The sequence below is a fragment of the Barbatula barbatula genome (assembly GCF_947034865.1).
Source record: "Barbatula barbatula genome assembly, chromosome: 4".
In the NCBI taxonomy this organism is placed as follows: Eukaryota; Metazoa; Chordata; class Actinopteri; order Cypriniformes; family Nemacheilidae; genus Barbatula; species Barbatula barbatula.
In genome coordinates, this window is record NC_136768.1 from 8,787,974 (window position 1) to 8,805,328 (window position 17,355).

Sequence of the window (17,355 nt, forward strand, 5' to 3'; positions counted from 1 at the left end):
TAAGATGAAAGAGTTGTTATTGAGCAGCTGATAATGGAACAGCTCCATTTGTCAGAGCATCTGTCCATGTTGTGCATCACACTTCAGTATGACAGTGGTCTGCTTACAACAACATTTACAAGATTGAGCATTTTAATCTCTAGGACAAGAACATGCATGTACAGAACATTGTTTTTTTACATGATTTTACTGTTTTTTCACATAGTTTGAAATACGGTTAAAAAACTTGAAATTACAGTAAAGACTGCAAATTTACAAGAAAAACATTAAAAGCAATTCATTTGAGGTAAAAAAACTGTATTTTTCTGATGCCCAGCAGTTTTTGATAAGATTTTTTTAACTTGTAGCTAATAAAAGCTCAGTTATACATAAAAGTAAGTGTTTGAATGACCCTTCAACTGTTAAATAACTTCTGCCAACACAATCTCACCGGAATTTATAACGGTTTTATGAGGTGGCTAACTTGGATGAATTCATGCGATCTTAATCGTTCGGATAAGTGCTCTTTGCGCCTGTGAGGTAAAAGAGTAAATATTTTGAGATTTTTAAGGTCCTTCTTTGTTTTTGGAGAACATACACGGTGTAAAAACACTTAGATTTTCTAATAATAGGCAGTTATTGTTACCTTACTTCTTGACTGCCTCTCAAATGTTTCGATCAGCGATTCATTCGTCTAATCCCCTCTTTTCTGTCAGCCTAGTCTGATCTGATTGGTCAGATGTTCTAGTCTGCTGTGATTGGTCTACCACGTACATCGTCGCAGTGTCGCAAATGGAACTAGAAGTGAAATAAGAACAACAGACGAATCGTTTGCGTGATTCAGAGTAGACTTCTTTTTTCTCAAGCCAATAATTTTCTTATTTTCTTTCACTTTGCGCTTTACAACTCGGCAGACTGCTTACATTCACACACAGAAATACACTGTATGAAATGTAATTTTAAGGACATTGTAATAGTTTCTCTTTAAGTATAGAGCTGGGGTTAAAAGAGGGATTCTAGTATTGAGTTTTCCTAATAATTGGATTCACATCGTACGAATAAGCCATTTTGTAAAGTAGTTACGAATTCCTGTGAGATCAGGTTGGTTCTGCTTGTACCTTGTTACATTTTTTTCATGGAAATAATTCAGGCCACTTGTTAAGAAAAGATGTGGTATTACTTTTTTATTAATTCGACATACAATTGAACTTGGTAGATGATAAAATGTGTGCAAAAAATTCTTTAAGCCCTACAACTACAAGCAATGCAATACATTAACAGAAAAAAAGGTCTTTCATGTAAGAACCCCTTAGTCATTGCATAGAAACACCCTAGCAAAACCATGGCAACCTCTAAAAAAACCCTAACAACAACATTAGAACATATCACACAGAACATGGTGGCTGATGATAGAAAGTCTGGACTTCATAGCAGTGTCACTGGCCAAGGACTGCCTAAGAGGGTGATGGACAATCACAGACCATTTCGTTCAGCATCGTGGATGTTAAAAACATTATTTTTATTCTTCTGTTTCTTAGAAATCCTATACAATTCTAAAGTGTTTCCAGTTTGGTTTGCCTTATGCATCTCAGCCAACACTCTTAAAAATAACAGGTGCTACAAAATTTGGTTTCCCAATGAACCATTCAGTTAAAAGTTCAGAAATGTTCCTTGTGGAACCATACAGCAAAAAATGGTTAGTTGATGACGTCATGTAGCATCTTTATTTTCCATGGCCATGACATCTGAGGCGTGTATACACACAGCCACATAAACCCAGAACATAAATCCTGTTCCCTGTCCACCCTGCTCATCCCCTTCTAACGTAGCTTCCTTTATCTCGCTGACCTTGAGTGTGGCTACAGCATCTCGGCTCTGTGCCAGTAGAGCCATCAAATCATTGAGTTTGTGAGTTTACGAGTGTGTCTGTGATCTCGTTCCAAAGCGATTGCTGCTCGTAGAGAACACTTCATTAAACTACCATCAGAACTCCCGTCTGAAATGATCAGCTGCTCCCCTCAACCTCGGTCTCTTTCCATCTCCTGTCGTCTCGTTCATTAATTGCCGTTTCGATTCTTTGTGATTGTATCTGTTGCTGACACTCCCAAACAGTCTCACATATTCTCTGCATGGCTGCCTTTGCTCAAACGCTCCTCATCAGTGTGTGTGCTCTGTGTTCAGACGTTATGTTGCAGCTGGACAGAGTAAAGGCTCAAATATCAGGGGAGGGAAGGCAAACCACGAGCACAGGGGTCTCAGAGTCACATTAGGACAACTTAGGCCTTTTAAACGAGAACGTAAGAGATTGAGGTTCAAGTCAGCTTTGGGGGTTGACTTTGGTGCCAACAAGTTATCACCAAAGCATCTCCAATGAGGGGTGTTTAAAACTAGTTGAGTATTTTATTTCCAAGCAACATCTAAACCTCATGGCTCAGAAATGTATGAAATTGTTCCTTATAATAGTGAACCACATTTTTGCGGTGCCATCAGCATTTCTGTGACGTCACAGCCTTGCAGCACAGTCACTACATGCCCGCACACACACACGCATACGTGCTCAAACATAACATTTCATACACACCACTCACACTGGTTTATTTGAGGTGATATGGGCTTTGTCTTTCTTAGACGTATTTTACATAAGCATAGGCACACACACACACTACAGAAAGGTTCAATGCAGAGCTATCTTTCACACACACATCCACGCACGCATGCACCCCCACGAACACACACACACACACACACACACAAACACTGTCTGGTTTATTATCTCCGTGGGGACAGTCCATAAGCATATTGTTTTTATACTGTACAAACTGTAAATTTCATCCCCTACATCTAACTCAACCCCTAAACCTAAAGACCATAACTTTTAGCATTTTTTGATTTTTAAAAAGATTGGTCTGTACGATTTAGAAGCTTTTTTGCCCATGGGGACCTCAATTGTGGTTTGGTGTGCATTCAGGTTTCGGTCCCCACTGGGATATAAATACAAGGCCACACTCAAACACACAGAGGGAACGGAGGGTCCTCACACCAGAGGCTAAAGGGGAACACTTATTCTCCAAGGCTGGGGTTTGTCGATGTGCAGTAAATGTGTGCGTACTCACAAACACAAGTACCCTTCCCTTGTGGGACTAAAATTTTAACCCTCACAGAGGGGCCTACTTATTAGTGTGATCACCTTTCAGTGATCTTTGACCCCTGCTTGTCAAAGAAACAACCTTGCGCCCCTACATTCAGTCACCAATGAAAAGTTCTCTGTCTGCCGTCACTTCATGTTTGTCTTAGTCTCTCACCACTGTAATGTTACAATGTCGTAAGAAAGTTGATATGACATTGTTAAGGTGTTATTCTTGTTTTTAGCCTGTTGGTTGCTAGGGTGCTTTGGGTGGTTGCCAAGTACTGGACCAAGTCTAAATAGCCTATCCACAGGTCTCTTTGATATTCCGCTCCCAAGATGGTACTTCCCTTCTTTAATGAAACTCCATGGGACGTTTCCAACAATTGTATCATTCACAATGTAAAAAAATCATAAGAAAAGTAATAGCACACCTCTCTACAAAACGCTTGATTTAAGGCATCGTTCAAGTCTGTAACACAAAAAGTGTCCTTCCAAAGTGTTTACCGGCCCATGGTGAATTGAATTGATGCTTGCTTTAGCATTACTAAATCTATAAAAAAAGCATTGAAACAGTACAAGATGTGTGATCGAAGTAAAATTGGAAAAGGAGTTACGGGGAAAAAGAGAAAAGAAGATGTTTGGAGAGTTTAGTGGGAATACATACATGCACAGCAGCGACAGAGCGGCGAGTGATTGCATCCGCGCGCAAGTACCGCAGTTCCCTGGTGCTGTAATAAAGCAGCTCTATGGATCTGATGCGTCTGAGGCTTTCCTTGCTTGTTGTGTAGCGAGCGCCGGTCCTGCGCTCTAATAGAGAGCAGATGGCGTGCTATTTCACAAGTCGCGCCTTGGAAAAACATTCCTGCACATAAATCCAATTACAAACGAGCAGGTTTTTTAACCCTAGTCCGCGCCAAGGCCGCAGTTCAGATTGGTGCTGCTCGCGCTTTTTCCAGATAACAATGTAGGAAAACAAGGAAAAGTGGACAGACCTGACTTTTGTAACTTGATGTCTGTCTGGACACCCATGAATGAGTTTCGCTGAAGCAAAAAATACAGTCATAGACAGGATAAAAACAATGTGGAGAAATGCTGTATGGTTTTCAGCGCTTGTTGGCAAGTTGCAAACAGGGCGCACTCACTTTGAAAAAAAACTATACTGTATGTTTTCACGTAAACTTCAAGGAAAACAATAAATATAGAATAATCAATTGAACAGATTCAACATTAAATAAAATAAACATGAATTAGTTTATATAAATAAATTAGTAATATAAGCAGATAAAGGGTGCATCAGGACACTTTTACTTAATGTCACCAAAGTAATTTAATTATTAATCTTTAGATGTATCTCTTATTAAAATGAACCATGGTTTTACTTTAGTTTACTACAAATATACAAATATCATGGCAAAACTATACTTTAGTAAAACAATGGAAAATGTACTAAGACCATATTGGTAATTTTCAGTAATACTAGCACAAAGTTCACCTCAAAGTTAAAGGTCTAGTGTATGCAATTTAGCAGCATCTAGTGGTGAGGCTGCCAATTGCAACCAATGGCTGACTACACCACTCCCCCTCCCTTTTGAAGCACTACGGTGGCTGACACAGCACTAAGATGTTGTCACGTTTTCGCTTCTTTGCCGGATATAACATATTTACAAAAAGCGCTCTGTAGAGCAGTCTGTCTGTTTAGGGATAGTGTAGAAACAACATGGCGAATTCTATACATGGAGACCTGCGTCTGAGGTGTATGTAGATAAAAATAGCTCCTTTAAAGGTAATAAAAACATAACACTTCATCGTATAAGGTCTTTAGACACCTCTGAAGACATATTAATGCATATTCTACTGCATTTTTGTTCAAAATAAAAAAATACATTGGACAAAAAGGAACATTTAAAAGACAAAAAACCAAAAAAACTCATTTCAATTACACAAGGTCTCTATGTTGAAATTCTTTCCAGCGCCACATTTGGCTTCGGCGTTGACAGCTGACAGCTTTTTCATTCTGTTTGCAGAGTTTGACAATCCTGTCACTAACATTAAGAAAGACCGAAGTTGTAGTCGTAAAGCCTAAATCAGTCAAGATCCAGTGAAAACGTCTGATAAAGACCGAATGGGAAAATGTAGTCCTAAAAACATTACATAATTAAAAAGAGGTGTACAGGTTCATTGCCATTTGCTTCATAGTTGTCGTCCACTTAAAATGTTGAAACGGTGCCCAAAGAAAAGACCAGAGACCCGGCCGGAGAAAGGTGGAGGGTGAGAGGCTGGAGTCCCAGTACTGTGGCTGCAGTGAGCTTGTCTGGCACTTCATTGCTTCCTAAGTGGCTCCACGTGTGAGGGAACAAGCCCAAATAAATTGCTTTACCCTTCCTGCTGAGATCGTTCAAGACCAGAACAACTGTGGTGTCCTAAGAGGAGCTTTTAGAGAGAAAGAGAGGATGCAGGGAAAGAGTGCAAGTGAGAGACGGGTGTTAATGAGTGTCCTGCTGCTTTGTGAAGCCTCTCGTGGAGGTCTGCGTATGAGGTTTAAAGACACAGGCAGCAAATTACCTGGACCGCAATTTGACCCCCTTGGTTTCTCAAATACCACCACCAAAAGATGTTAGGAACTTCACACACATACTGTCTAGGGCAAATGTTAATTGAGACAGAAATGGCCTTTTAGGGAGTAAAGCTAGCCACTTAAAGGGATCGTACACCCAAAAATGAAAATTCTGTCATCCTTTACTTACGCTCATGTCATTTCAAACCTGTAGGACTTTCGTTCTTCTGCAGAACACAAAAGAAGATATTTTGGAGAATGTTCGTGACCAGACAACATTGGATCCCATAGACTTCCATTTTATGTACATTTCTTTAAAATATAAAAAATGACCTATAAACATTGAGAGCCAATCAAAAGAAGTCAAATTTAAGGGACTCAAACCCACAACCTTCGAATTACTAGCACTGCCATCTAACAGTTGAGCTACAGGAACATGGTCTCTAAGGCCCTACCAGCTCTCATTGTGGTCTCTGTGAACAACGGACCGTTTCACCTCACCCTCACCTCTAATGCACGATCAAGAACTGACAAGCCACATTGTCCACCGTCCAACAAATGTAGTCTGGTTAAAACCTTTCGGCGGATCCACTTTCTCTGCATATATCTAACAGCAAACGCTGATTGTTATCCACTGTGATTGGTAACGTTTGCACAACGTCCCTGATCTTATTTCCATGAGATTTGTGCTGATTCACTGCCAGAATGAGGCATTGCATTACATTAAAGCAAATCAGTGAGAAATCTCAGAGGTACATGTTAATTGAAACCCATACTAAGGGTTTTCTTAACTTAAGGGCTTTGTTGCAACTGGCTGCGAACCACATTCTGGATAAACTATCTGCACCCTGTTCTTGAGCTGCGGGGTGAGACGCTTGATTAAACCAGCAAGCCCAGAAGGTAAAATTAAAGCTATTTTCCTACCCGGCATACCTGGATTTTTGAATTAAAAGACCAACAGATGTTTCTGTCTGTAATGCTTTTAGAAGTGAACCCCAGAAAATGATTGAGAGACGTCTACGTTGACCATGTAACTAAATAGACTGAGAAAATGAGCAAAGTTGGTTCCAGAGTCATGCTAGAAAGTCTCTCTCTCTACTTGGGCCACACACAGACTTTTACCAGTTGCTGGAATACCAAAGGTGATGCTGAACTTAAAAGTCGACGATCTAGGTAAAGAACACGTGTGGGTCTGCGTGTAGAAATAAAACAAGCCCTGTGGCTGAATGACTCTATGGTTGAAACATAAAGCGAAGTCATACAAAACACTCCAGCAGCTGCCTAACATCTCACGCCGTACAGACACTTTTAATAAGACGTTCATGTCACAAGATCGTTATCACGATCACTGCTTCCTACTTCAAAACACATTGTTTTTGTGAGTCAAGGGGTTGTATCTAGAAATGTTGAGTCCTCACAGACTGCATCCCACACCTGCAGATCAAAAAGAACATCTATCTCTCTATCTCACACATAGACACACAAACAGATCCAGACACTTGAATAAGAAAGACTCCGGTAACTGAATCTTTAAGTGATAAAATTCTTTCATCACTTAAAATTCTCTTCTCATTTTAGACCTGTATGACTTTCTTTCTTCTGCAGAACACAGAAGAAGATATTTTGAAGAATGTTGGTAAGAGAACAACGGCGGTACCCATTCACTTCTATTGTATGGATACAAAACCAATGCAAGTCAATAGGTAGCCATAGTTCGGTTACCAACATTCTTCAAAATGTATTTTTCTGTGTTCTGCAGGAGAAAGAAAGTCATAAAGGTTTGAAATGACAAGAAGGTGAGTAAAAGATGACCGAATTTTCAATTTGGGGTGTACTTTCTATTTAATGTCTAAGTACATTATTGTGTTTTTAACAAAACCGTTTTTAAAAGATGGCTCCATTAATACAATAACACTCAAGTGCCTTTGGAATAAATTCAATTCTTTGTGTGGGTGTGGTATGACAAAACTCTGGAAAAATGCGGAAACTTTTGAATTCTAAATATATCTAAATGACAGAATATACAGTTCCAGTGATATCAAGATGTACCTTTTACTTAGTCAACCGACAATGAAAAATTTGCTGGTGAACAATAGAGTACCACAGAGATGACGTATTTTTGTATTCAACCCCGAAAGCAAGTTAGCATTTAGTACCATCGCCCCGACTTTTATTGATGGGTTTTTGATGAACATGTTTTTAGTCAAGTTTGAAAAAGTTATCGGGGCTTGGTGGTGGTGACGTCCATATGGTGGCTGTGGATTTAAAATCATGAAAGTACCAGATTATGTGCTACATGCTTGCGCTAATTATAATACCAAATAATAGTTTAGCAACATGCTAATCACGGCTCTGGGGGGAAACATTCCTGAAGGGTGTTATTTATGGATGGATGTGTACTATCCCACTTATTACACAGCTACTACACAAGTAAATCATTTGGCATTTTGAAATATTTTATTAGCAAATCTTTAGCAAATTCAAACCTGCATGAAAAAAAACAGTGGAAGGATACATTTAATAAGTATTACTGGTCAAGATGACGTACTGTTTAAGGGATGTAATCGGGGGAAAATAGACCTGGTAATATCACGGCTGACCAATCAGAATCATGTATTCCAGTGATCAGTGTAACAATAGTTTTAGAAATACAGTACAACATTGTCTATTTCCACCCACAGTTTAAAAATGTCCTCCCTGTATACATCTGTGAGAAGTTATTGTGTTTGGCTGTGCTGCGTGCGGCGGCCAAATCACTTTCACAACAGACAGCTGGACATGAAAGGACATGAAAACCAAAAGCGCTACCAGACTCCCGCCTTCAGAACGCGTGTCTCAAATGAGTCACAGGTGAGTCACAGACACAGTGGTTCTGGGGGTCTATAGAGTTTATAGCTGCTGGACAGTATGTATTGTATGTCTTTGTATGTATTGCGATGATCCACGGCCAGAAGAAAGGCAACTAACCATTTTGGATTGTAGTGGTTTTTTTCTACAGAACAGAAACGTTTTCTCACAGTGACTGGAAGTTTCTAAACATCTTGTGTATGACCACCTTTAGGACGGGTGATCGTCACTGATACTAAACCACTTCAAAGCAACAGGTGACCATTACTATGCCAGACGAAGATTTTTCAAGTTCTAAAGTAAGCACAGAAATAATGGTCACATTTTTGGGAGGATCTACGGACATAAATGCAATATAATATACATAACTATGTCTTCAGATGTGTATAAAGAGCTTGCATAATGAAGCGTCATGTTTTATTACCTTAGGAGCTATTTCTATCTACATACACCGCAGGTCCCCCTGCACAGAATTCGCCATGTTGTTTGTGAAAGTATCCCTAAACGGACTCTACATGATGTGTTTTATAAATACGTTATCTCCTTCAGCAAAAAAGTGAAAACGGGCCGACATGTTTGTCCTCTGTCAGCCACCGTAGTGCTAAAATCTCAGCATTGTTTCTTTTCTGAAATGTTAAATTTTTTAATAAAATGTATATTACATTGCTAGAAAGGTTGCTAGAACAATGCTAGTGGTAGTTTTCGGAGTAACTGCGTGTTGAAATTTAAGAAATATTGTGTTATATTGACCCCATAAATGTTTAAATCTATTTGAAATGACTCAAACTTAAATAGTTATAATTTTTTACTCACTGCACCGGCCGAATGTTTAAAATAAAATATTAAAACAAAACATAACTTTTTTATTGTATATCATTTATAATATAGTCAAACACAGTTTGCTACTGTTCAGGAAAATGTATTTTTGCTACTCCTGTTAAGCGTTCTGCTTTTTCTTCATTTATCCATCAGATTACTATCATGTGCCATGAACACCTCTCTCTGAAGCGTCAGATAGAAATACACCAGGCCCTGTCATGAATAATAAGGAGAAATGTATTTTCATTGGTCAAGAAAACATATTCTCATGAATAATTATGAGACACAGAGGCGTCATCAAGTGTATCCTTTGACGTTGGCCAGATGAGGATTTAAACCCAGAAAGCTCAAAATGAACAAGTTTTCTCTACTGTAATAATTTACAGTTACATAACTTAACATTGTTTTCTTTGATGTGCAACACAACCAACTCTTGTAAACTTAAAGATTTTCACAATCCGGATCCTTTTAGAAGTCGCTTTGGTCAATTTGAGGTTGACTAAAACCACAAGTTAAACCAGTGGTTCTCAAACTTTTTCGTTGTGGGTCCACCTTTGTGTATGATACATCGCTTTGTGCCCTCCCTCCCCCGAATAAAGATTTATAATCTTAAACCTATAAGTTGTATTAAACCAATAAGATATTCAGTTATACAATGCTAAAAAAATCAATAATTTTGGTTGGTGGGCTTATTTTTCTGATGTCTGATTGCATAAAATGTATGATCAATTACTATATTTCATAAAATGCCATAAAATCTGTGGCCCACCTTGATCCATTTTAGGTCCCCCAGTTTGAGAACCACTGATGAATATACATTTGGTTTGGAACATCATTTAGCCTTTATAATATAAATAACCTCCTACATTTTAAACAAATGAGATAAACATACCAAATCCAAGTTTATTCAAAAACAAACAAATTCCAACCTTAAAGCTCGCAAGAGACAGAAAATTATGACGAAAATGCGTCAATGAGTCACTAAACATTCTTATTTAAAAAGGCACACTGAATGTGCTACATTTGAAATGAGTGTTTGGCGAAAAGAAATGCTGTTTTAACACATGGGCCATGGAAACACTTACAAGAAAATTTAGTTGATATCTTGCTGAAGTATGTGAATCATGAGCATGTTTAGTTTTCAGTCTGTACTGTTCACTTTTGTTTATGGGTTTATGGTTGATAAGGAAAACATGAGGACACATTCAATTCGAGAGCCACTGCATCTCGAGTGTGTTGGGAAACAGGACCCTTTAAATAGGAGTGTCGGCAAAGAACACAGAGTTAAAGATCATTCAATTTATGCTGCTATTAGAACTGAGTTGGCAAGATGTTGTGTTTTACAGGTCCGATCGCGTTACATTTCGAATGTCTCAATCTCAAAGCAACAATGACAAACTCAGGCGGGTATTTAAAGCTACTTTAAATGGCAACGGCTATTAAAGGCCATTTTGACTTCTGCACAGCTGGCACCCGCTGCACTTTTCACACCAATTCCATCGCACAGTTAAATATTTATGTATTGCTTTACAGTCCACAAAATACTTCACATTTCTTCCTCGAACAGTCACCATTACAAGACTGACACTTTTAATAATGCCTCGGCCATTAATATTAAAGCACATTTCCTCCATCCAGTCTGTAAAATATGTCATTTTAGATTGCATGTGTCCTTTTGGTACTTCCCCAAGCTGTTTCACAAATATAAACGGCCCTTTCATTAAACGAAAACACTGCAGAGACTGATAGAACATATCTGAAACGTCCCCGAGCGCAAAAGTACCATTTGCGTGCTTTAACGGTCTCACATCGCAGGAGGCCTTTTAATATCACCAATAAACAGTGGAACAGGCACGGAGGGTTGTGGGGGATACCCGGTATAATACGCGCACCCAGCTGGTTCCATCACGAGGTGAAACTCTGCCGAGGCCTTCAATGTCAAAGCGAGAAGCAAAGCAGAACAAGCGAATACTTCTATGAAGAAACAGACTAGCGATGGTAGCGCGATAACGCCGTGTGAAAATATCGATGGCGTTCTGCGATTGGAGGCCCGTGTTGTGGTTGGCCGGGTTTGGGTTCTCTCCGATGACAGAAAAATGTCACAAGAGAGAGGAGAAACTGCAGACTTGCACTTCCCTCTGACATACATGGGGAAAAATGTTTTGGCCCCGGGACAAATATAAGTAGAGGTGACTTTGGAAAAGGAGAAAAACTGCAATCTGCGGCTGTCGAAACAGTCAAGGCAAAAGAAAAGGTACAACTCGCAATAATGATAAAACAGTTTTTTTTTATTTTCAATAAGCTAGAACATGAATTGAGACAATTCGGGAGTATAAAGAATAGGATTGTTTATGATTTCCATTTAAAATCATATTTTTGTCTAATCATAGATTCATGGTTATGCTTTAAAAGCAGTGGTTCTCGACTGAAATGACCTCAGGATCCAGATTTTACATTCATCATGTGTGTTTAAATGCATTAGTATACAGAAGCCCAAGCCAATATCCGAAACAGAATTTTTTTATAATAAACATCAACTAATCCATCTTTATAAATGTAGTCACATTATTATTATCAGAACAGACCCGTGACCCATTCATGACCCATCAGTAGAGAACCACTGCATTAGAGAAGGATTAAGGGTGACTTAATAACCCTGTAGATAATTCCTCCAAAACCATGACTATCGGTCAGCCAAGAGGCAAGCGGGGGCAGCGGGGATATTATAACTGACCGTTCAAAACGCGGTTCAAGCTATCTCAGAATTCCAGAGATGAAAACCCACACGGTCCAGAGAGAGATAGATGTAGATACCGAGAGTGAAAAAGCACACTAAAAAACTTTGAATCACATTTCGTGACTGTTTGGTTCCTGAGGTGACACAATTTGAACTCAACAGTGGACGCATTCAAATGGCTTTAGGAAGTGAAACGAAAAGCCTCTTTGCTCTCATCTTACAAGAAGAACAGTGGCGTTGAGTTTGACGATTGACTTGATCTTAGACAAAACATCTGTCTTTTTGATATCCTAGAAAACACTTTCACCTCTGCAGTCATCCTGTAAACAATTTCTTTCAGAAGAGTGTGACCCTTAATGCTTTCAAGCACTGGTCCCAAATCAGTTTTGACGTGCAGGGTTGGCTTTGACCTTCAGGATCGGGATAAAAACAGTAAAAAAGGCAGTGAAATTTAGGATATGTTTGGAGTGGAACATTGACTTTCTGCTTACTCAATACTACGCAGGCGACTGTACATTACACTTCACAGTATATTGCCAACTACATTTTGAAAATGAAAAGTGAAACTGATGGCATTATTCAATAATGAACAATTTAACCGTAATATGCTAAATTGTGATCTAGGACAATTTAGATGCATATTTTGCATCCTCATTACATTTTTGTCAAATTTGCTGATATTAATTGTTCCTACTCATCTGTCAAATTGGGAACTTGAATGTTCAAGTTGGGTGCATTGCATTCTGGGATACAGTATTTCAAGCAGATATCTCTGCTGCACACTGCACGTTTTGGCAAATCATCCAGGTATAGACGGCATACAGAAAATCGTGTAAAGCTTGTAATCTGCCCACATACGGCAGCAAAAGGATATGATATGATGCTACCGATTCTTTACAAACACGGATGCAGACGTGCACATGCGCTGCTTGCTTTTCCATTGCAACACGTGTGTAGAACTACACAGGATATAAGGAAGAGTCTTAAGTTTGAGTGTCCTTGCAGGTCAATAAGCCGTTTCAACAGCATTCTATGGCACTTTGAGTACAGGTAGACAACCGAAACTGATTTGTTCATCTATGCTAAATGTGAACTGACACAAGATGCCTTTTGATTTTACTGGAAATCAACTGATGTAATTGATCATTCAATGTAATGGTCTGGAACTGGGAATGTTTACTGTAATTTCTCTTTTCTTTCTGGCACAGCCAATTCACTAAGGTGCTTGTGTGAAACAACACAGTAAAACATTAATGCACGTCACTTCTGAAATGATCGCCGGGTTACAGCAAAATGCTGAAAACAATGAGAAGATCTTTAGAAGGATTGCTTTTCGACACAAGCCAATTCCACATAGTCCAATTAAGTTGTTTTGCAGCGGGAAATGATGCATGAAGAAGCGGCGACGTCGCCCTACAGTCTCAATGGCGGGTTTGATGTAGCATGTCTTCGTTTTTCTAAAGTGTTAGAATTAATAAGAACACAATGACGGTAATTAATGATGCATTAAAGTTAGTTTGACGCATTTCCACACATTTCCAACTTGCAATTAGTACATTTACACTCTAAAATAACACAGGATTGGTTGCCAAGGTTAACAGCGAGAAATCATATGTCTTGTCGCTCTGAATGGCAGATTTCCAATCAATATATTGGGTAATGGCCTAGTTAAAAAGGCGAAACGCTAGTTTGCACACATGCTGCTGAATTCCTTTTCTTGTTTTTCAATTCATATCATTCAAAGTGATTGTTCACCCAAAATTGAAAATTCTCTCATCATTTACTTAACGTCTTGTCATTTTAAACCTGTATGACTAGATTATATTTTGAAAAAACGACACCCACTCACCAACATTAGTTTTGTGTCCATATGAAAGAAGTAAATGGGTGCCGGTAATGTTTGGTTAGCAACTTTATTCAAAATAGCATCTGTTTGGTTCCGCAGAAGAAAGAAAGGCATACAGGTTTAAAGAGGGTGAACTAATGACGACAGAATCTTCATTTTTGGGTGAACTATCACTTTAAATCTTCCTATTTTATTTATGTGAATCTCATTTAATTGTATCATTTTTTTATTTGTGCTCTTACATTTCCCTAAATGTTCAAAAATATATAAATATATGTAATGTACGATTTGCCCATTTTGTATGGTGTTTTAGGGCCTTTGTATTTATTCCTTTAACATGTTACTGAAGATTTTTGATCTAATTTCCGATTTCTGAAAGAGGCCAGTGGTTTCGTTTGTCAGAAAAGATTTAGTCAATTTTACACCTCTGAAAAACAATTAGAGTCAGATAGCACATTGTGATATTCCTTCCCTTACTTTTTATACATATCCATTTACATCAAGGCACGTTGACAGGAAGGAAAAGCTCAGTCATGAAAGTGACAAATTGAAAAATTACACATCAGAGCACGCCAACGAAATGAACTTGAAAGACCAGCAAAACCAGGAACAAGTGGCAACATCATGTAAAAACTCTTAACCGGTTCCAAAGAATCTGTAAACATTGGTTGCTTTTTGTTCCACTTCTTTGAGTTCTTCGTTTAAGATTTAGTGTAAGATACAGCAAAAATATTTTTCATGAGTTAGTGTACCACTAATACAGCTTTCGTCCTAGCATTTGCATTTTCACACACACATTAAATATACCATAATAAACGCAACATTTAACAAACGCAAACGCTCATTTCAAATAACTTAATTGTCCTAAAACAACAGAAAACAAAACACACGCATGCAATGGCAGCTTTTCTCTCCGTAAGCCATTAGGTCAGGCCACCATTAAAAAGCCCTAAACACGATGTGGGCTGATGGGCCAAACGACCTGCTTGGCATAGAGTGCAAAGTGCAGCGAGACCACACAAGGGTAACGTTTGGCAGCAGTGCACTTTTTAATGCACCGCGGGCGGATGAAAATCGCAGCGTGATGGTGAATACGGGCAGCCACAGATGTATAGAGCGAGGGATAATTCACACACAGCAGCGGGAACGAAACCGATATTCCCGAGGCACAAAGGTGGACACCACTGGGAAAAACAGGAGACTTTTGCCATTGGGTCAGTCACTCATTAGTCAATGTTTTTAAATAATGGGGTCCGACCAAAAAAACAAGGCTGTATTTGACCCAACCCAGAGGGCTCCATTAAAACATCTCAGTGGCGTGTGTGGGGTGGCCATAAAAGTCTGACAGTTTGTAATACTGACGAATCACGCTTTATAAATATGTTGAAGGATGAAAAGGTAAAAAATAAAGGCATACTGGTATAGGGCAGAACTTTGGTTGGCAGTGTGGTGATTGGATCGTGGACAGAACAGGACCCACGTGCCCCAAGTGTAGATGAAGTGTAAAGGTCTGCCCACCCAGGTGAAACTGCCCACCCCGTCGCCCGTGTGGAGAGAGTGCGACCTCAAAGGTCAAATGTGGAAGGTCATTGCTCATTTATCATCCATGACCTTCTTTGACCTCTAAGGCTGTAAGTGATCATGGCATTGGTTTTCTACTTCCTGGGTCAGAGCCTCTCCCTCTGTGTCCCGGGTTGTGGCGTGGGAGTCCGGATGAACGTTAAAATGTGTCGGTATTTTGGCATTGTCAGGGGGCGTAGCGTGTCTGTGCTGAGGTCACGATAGGCAGTGTCCCTGTCCAATTAGGAGCCAGAGCAGGAGCAGCTGGAGGATGCCCATGGATACGATTGATGGAATCAGACCTGACGCCCCGCCACAGTCTGCTCCCTCTTCCTGTTGGCAGGCCATAAAGTCAGCCGATGCTTTCTAATGATGCGTTCATGTCATGTCCGACGTACTATAGTTACAGGTTGACTGTGGTTAAAGGGATAGTTCACCCAAAAATGAAAATTCTGTCTAAACACAAAGGAAGACATGTTTACAGCTCTGGAACAACGTGAACGTGAGTAAATGATGACAAAATATACATTTTTGGGTGAACTATCTCCTTAACTATTGTGATGTTAAATATAAAAAACTGTCATATTTCATGAAATATAAAAATGTTCTTTTAAAGAATTTTCACGTATTTTAGAAATGCGGTAAAGATGTCAAATTACAGAAACAGGCTGCAAATTTTAACGTAAAATAACAACATGTAATTTCACTTTACATAAATGCTATTTATGTTTTTTTCTAGCTTTCCCAGCATCTGGAATATTACAGGTATTTTTTCAGACATGACAATAACGCACCACAAAACATAATCTTTAACAAAACTTCTTTCTGTGTTTTCATTTTACAGCAATAAATCAATGGGTTTATTTTATGCAATAGACAGATTATGGTGTCGGTTTTTGATTATGCAGATTATGGAGTACAAAATGGACATATTATGATTTAGAATGAAATACACATCTAAAAAAAGCACCCAGATGAGTTAGACTCATGCAAAATTTAACATATGAGAGAAAAAAAAACATAGAGAAATTAACCTCAACTAAAGAAAGAAAGCGTAGGCAAAGAAAAAATAAACAAGAAAACTCTTTTGCATTGTTTAAGAAAGAAGTTCACTAAATGGAACAGTGAAAATTCAGTTTTTGGGTCCTGATGCATTGATGAAAGTGCCTCGTATTGTATATGCTGTACAGGGGTTGGACAAAATAATATGAGCATTCTTATTTGTTTAATAATAATAACAACATTTAATAATTATAAAACATTGTTTATTTGTTTGTGTGCCAGAACAAGTTTTGTTCAGCAGCGGTTAGTACCTGGTTTCTACCTTGGTAGCAATGGGTCAAATGGATAACTTGTCAGATTTATAAACAGGACAAGGCGACTGTTTGGTGTTTCATGAGCAACAGCTTCCACAATTAGGAGAAGAGCGAGAAGCAGGTTCACTGCTCCAATCTCTCTGAAGCAACTAAAACATCTTTTTCTGACAGACCAATAGTACAATTTCTATTTAAAAGTTAGGTTAAAAGTATTAAAAGCTATATTAAAGGAGAACATTGGTCCAACACCTTAGAAAAAAGAGCTTTCCCTTATTTACTCTGGTGTTCGCAACATTTTGTACAACCCATGTATCTGGTTTAAATTGGATTGTGAATATTTGGTAGATGCAGATTTTTCCACTCATACGTGCATAAACTGTTAAAACTGAAACAGAGAACAAGAGAGAGAGCGAGAGAGATAGAGAGATAGAGAGAGAGAGAGATGGACTGACCCGAGACAGCACATGAACACTGGCAGCAGTAACATGAGCGGAGAGGAGAGCAGTGGAGAGCCTGCATTTCTCCTACACACGGCCTCATCCTAACACACATTACACAGCCAAATACACA

General features: G+C 38.9%; 1 protein-coding gene across 1 annotated transcript in view; it reads right to left on the reverse strand.

Moving 5' to 3' along the window:
* Positions 1–14,367: 14,367 nt before the first annotated feature.
* The window catches only part of cacna2d1a (calcium channel, voltage-dependent, alpha 2/delta subunit 1a), a 52,514-nt gene continuing 49,526 nt past the window's right edge, over positions 14,368–17,355 (reverse strand). The window contains exon 38 of the mRNA XM_079454090.1: positions 14,368–15,802. Coding sequence (XP_079310216.1) covers positions 15,686–15,802 — 117 coding nt within the window. The 3' untranslated portion in view covers positions 14,368–15,685. The remainder of the gene's footprint in view (positions 15,803–17,355) is intronic.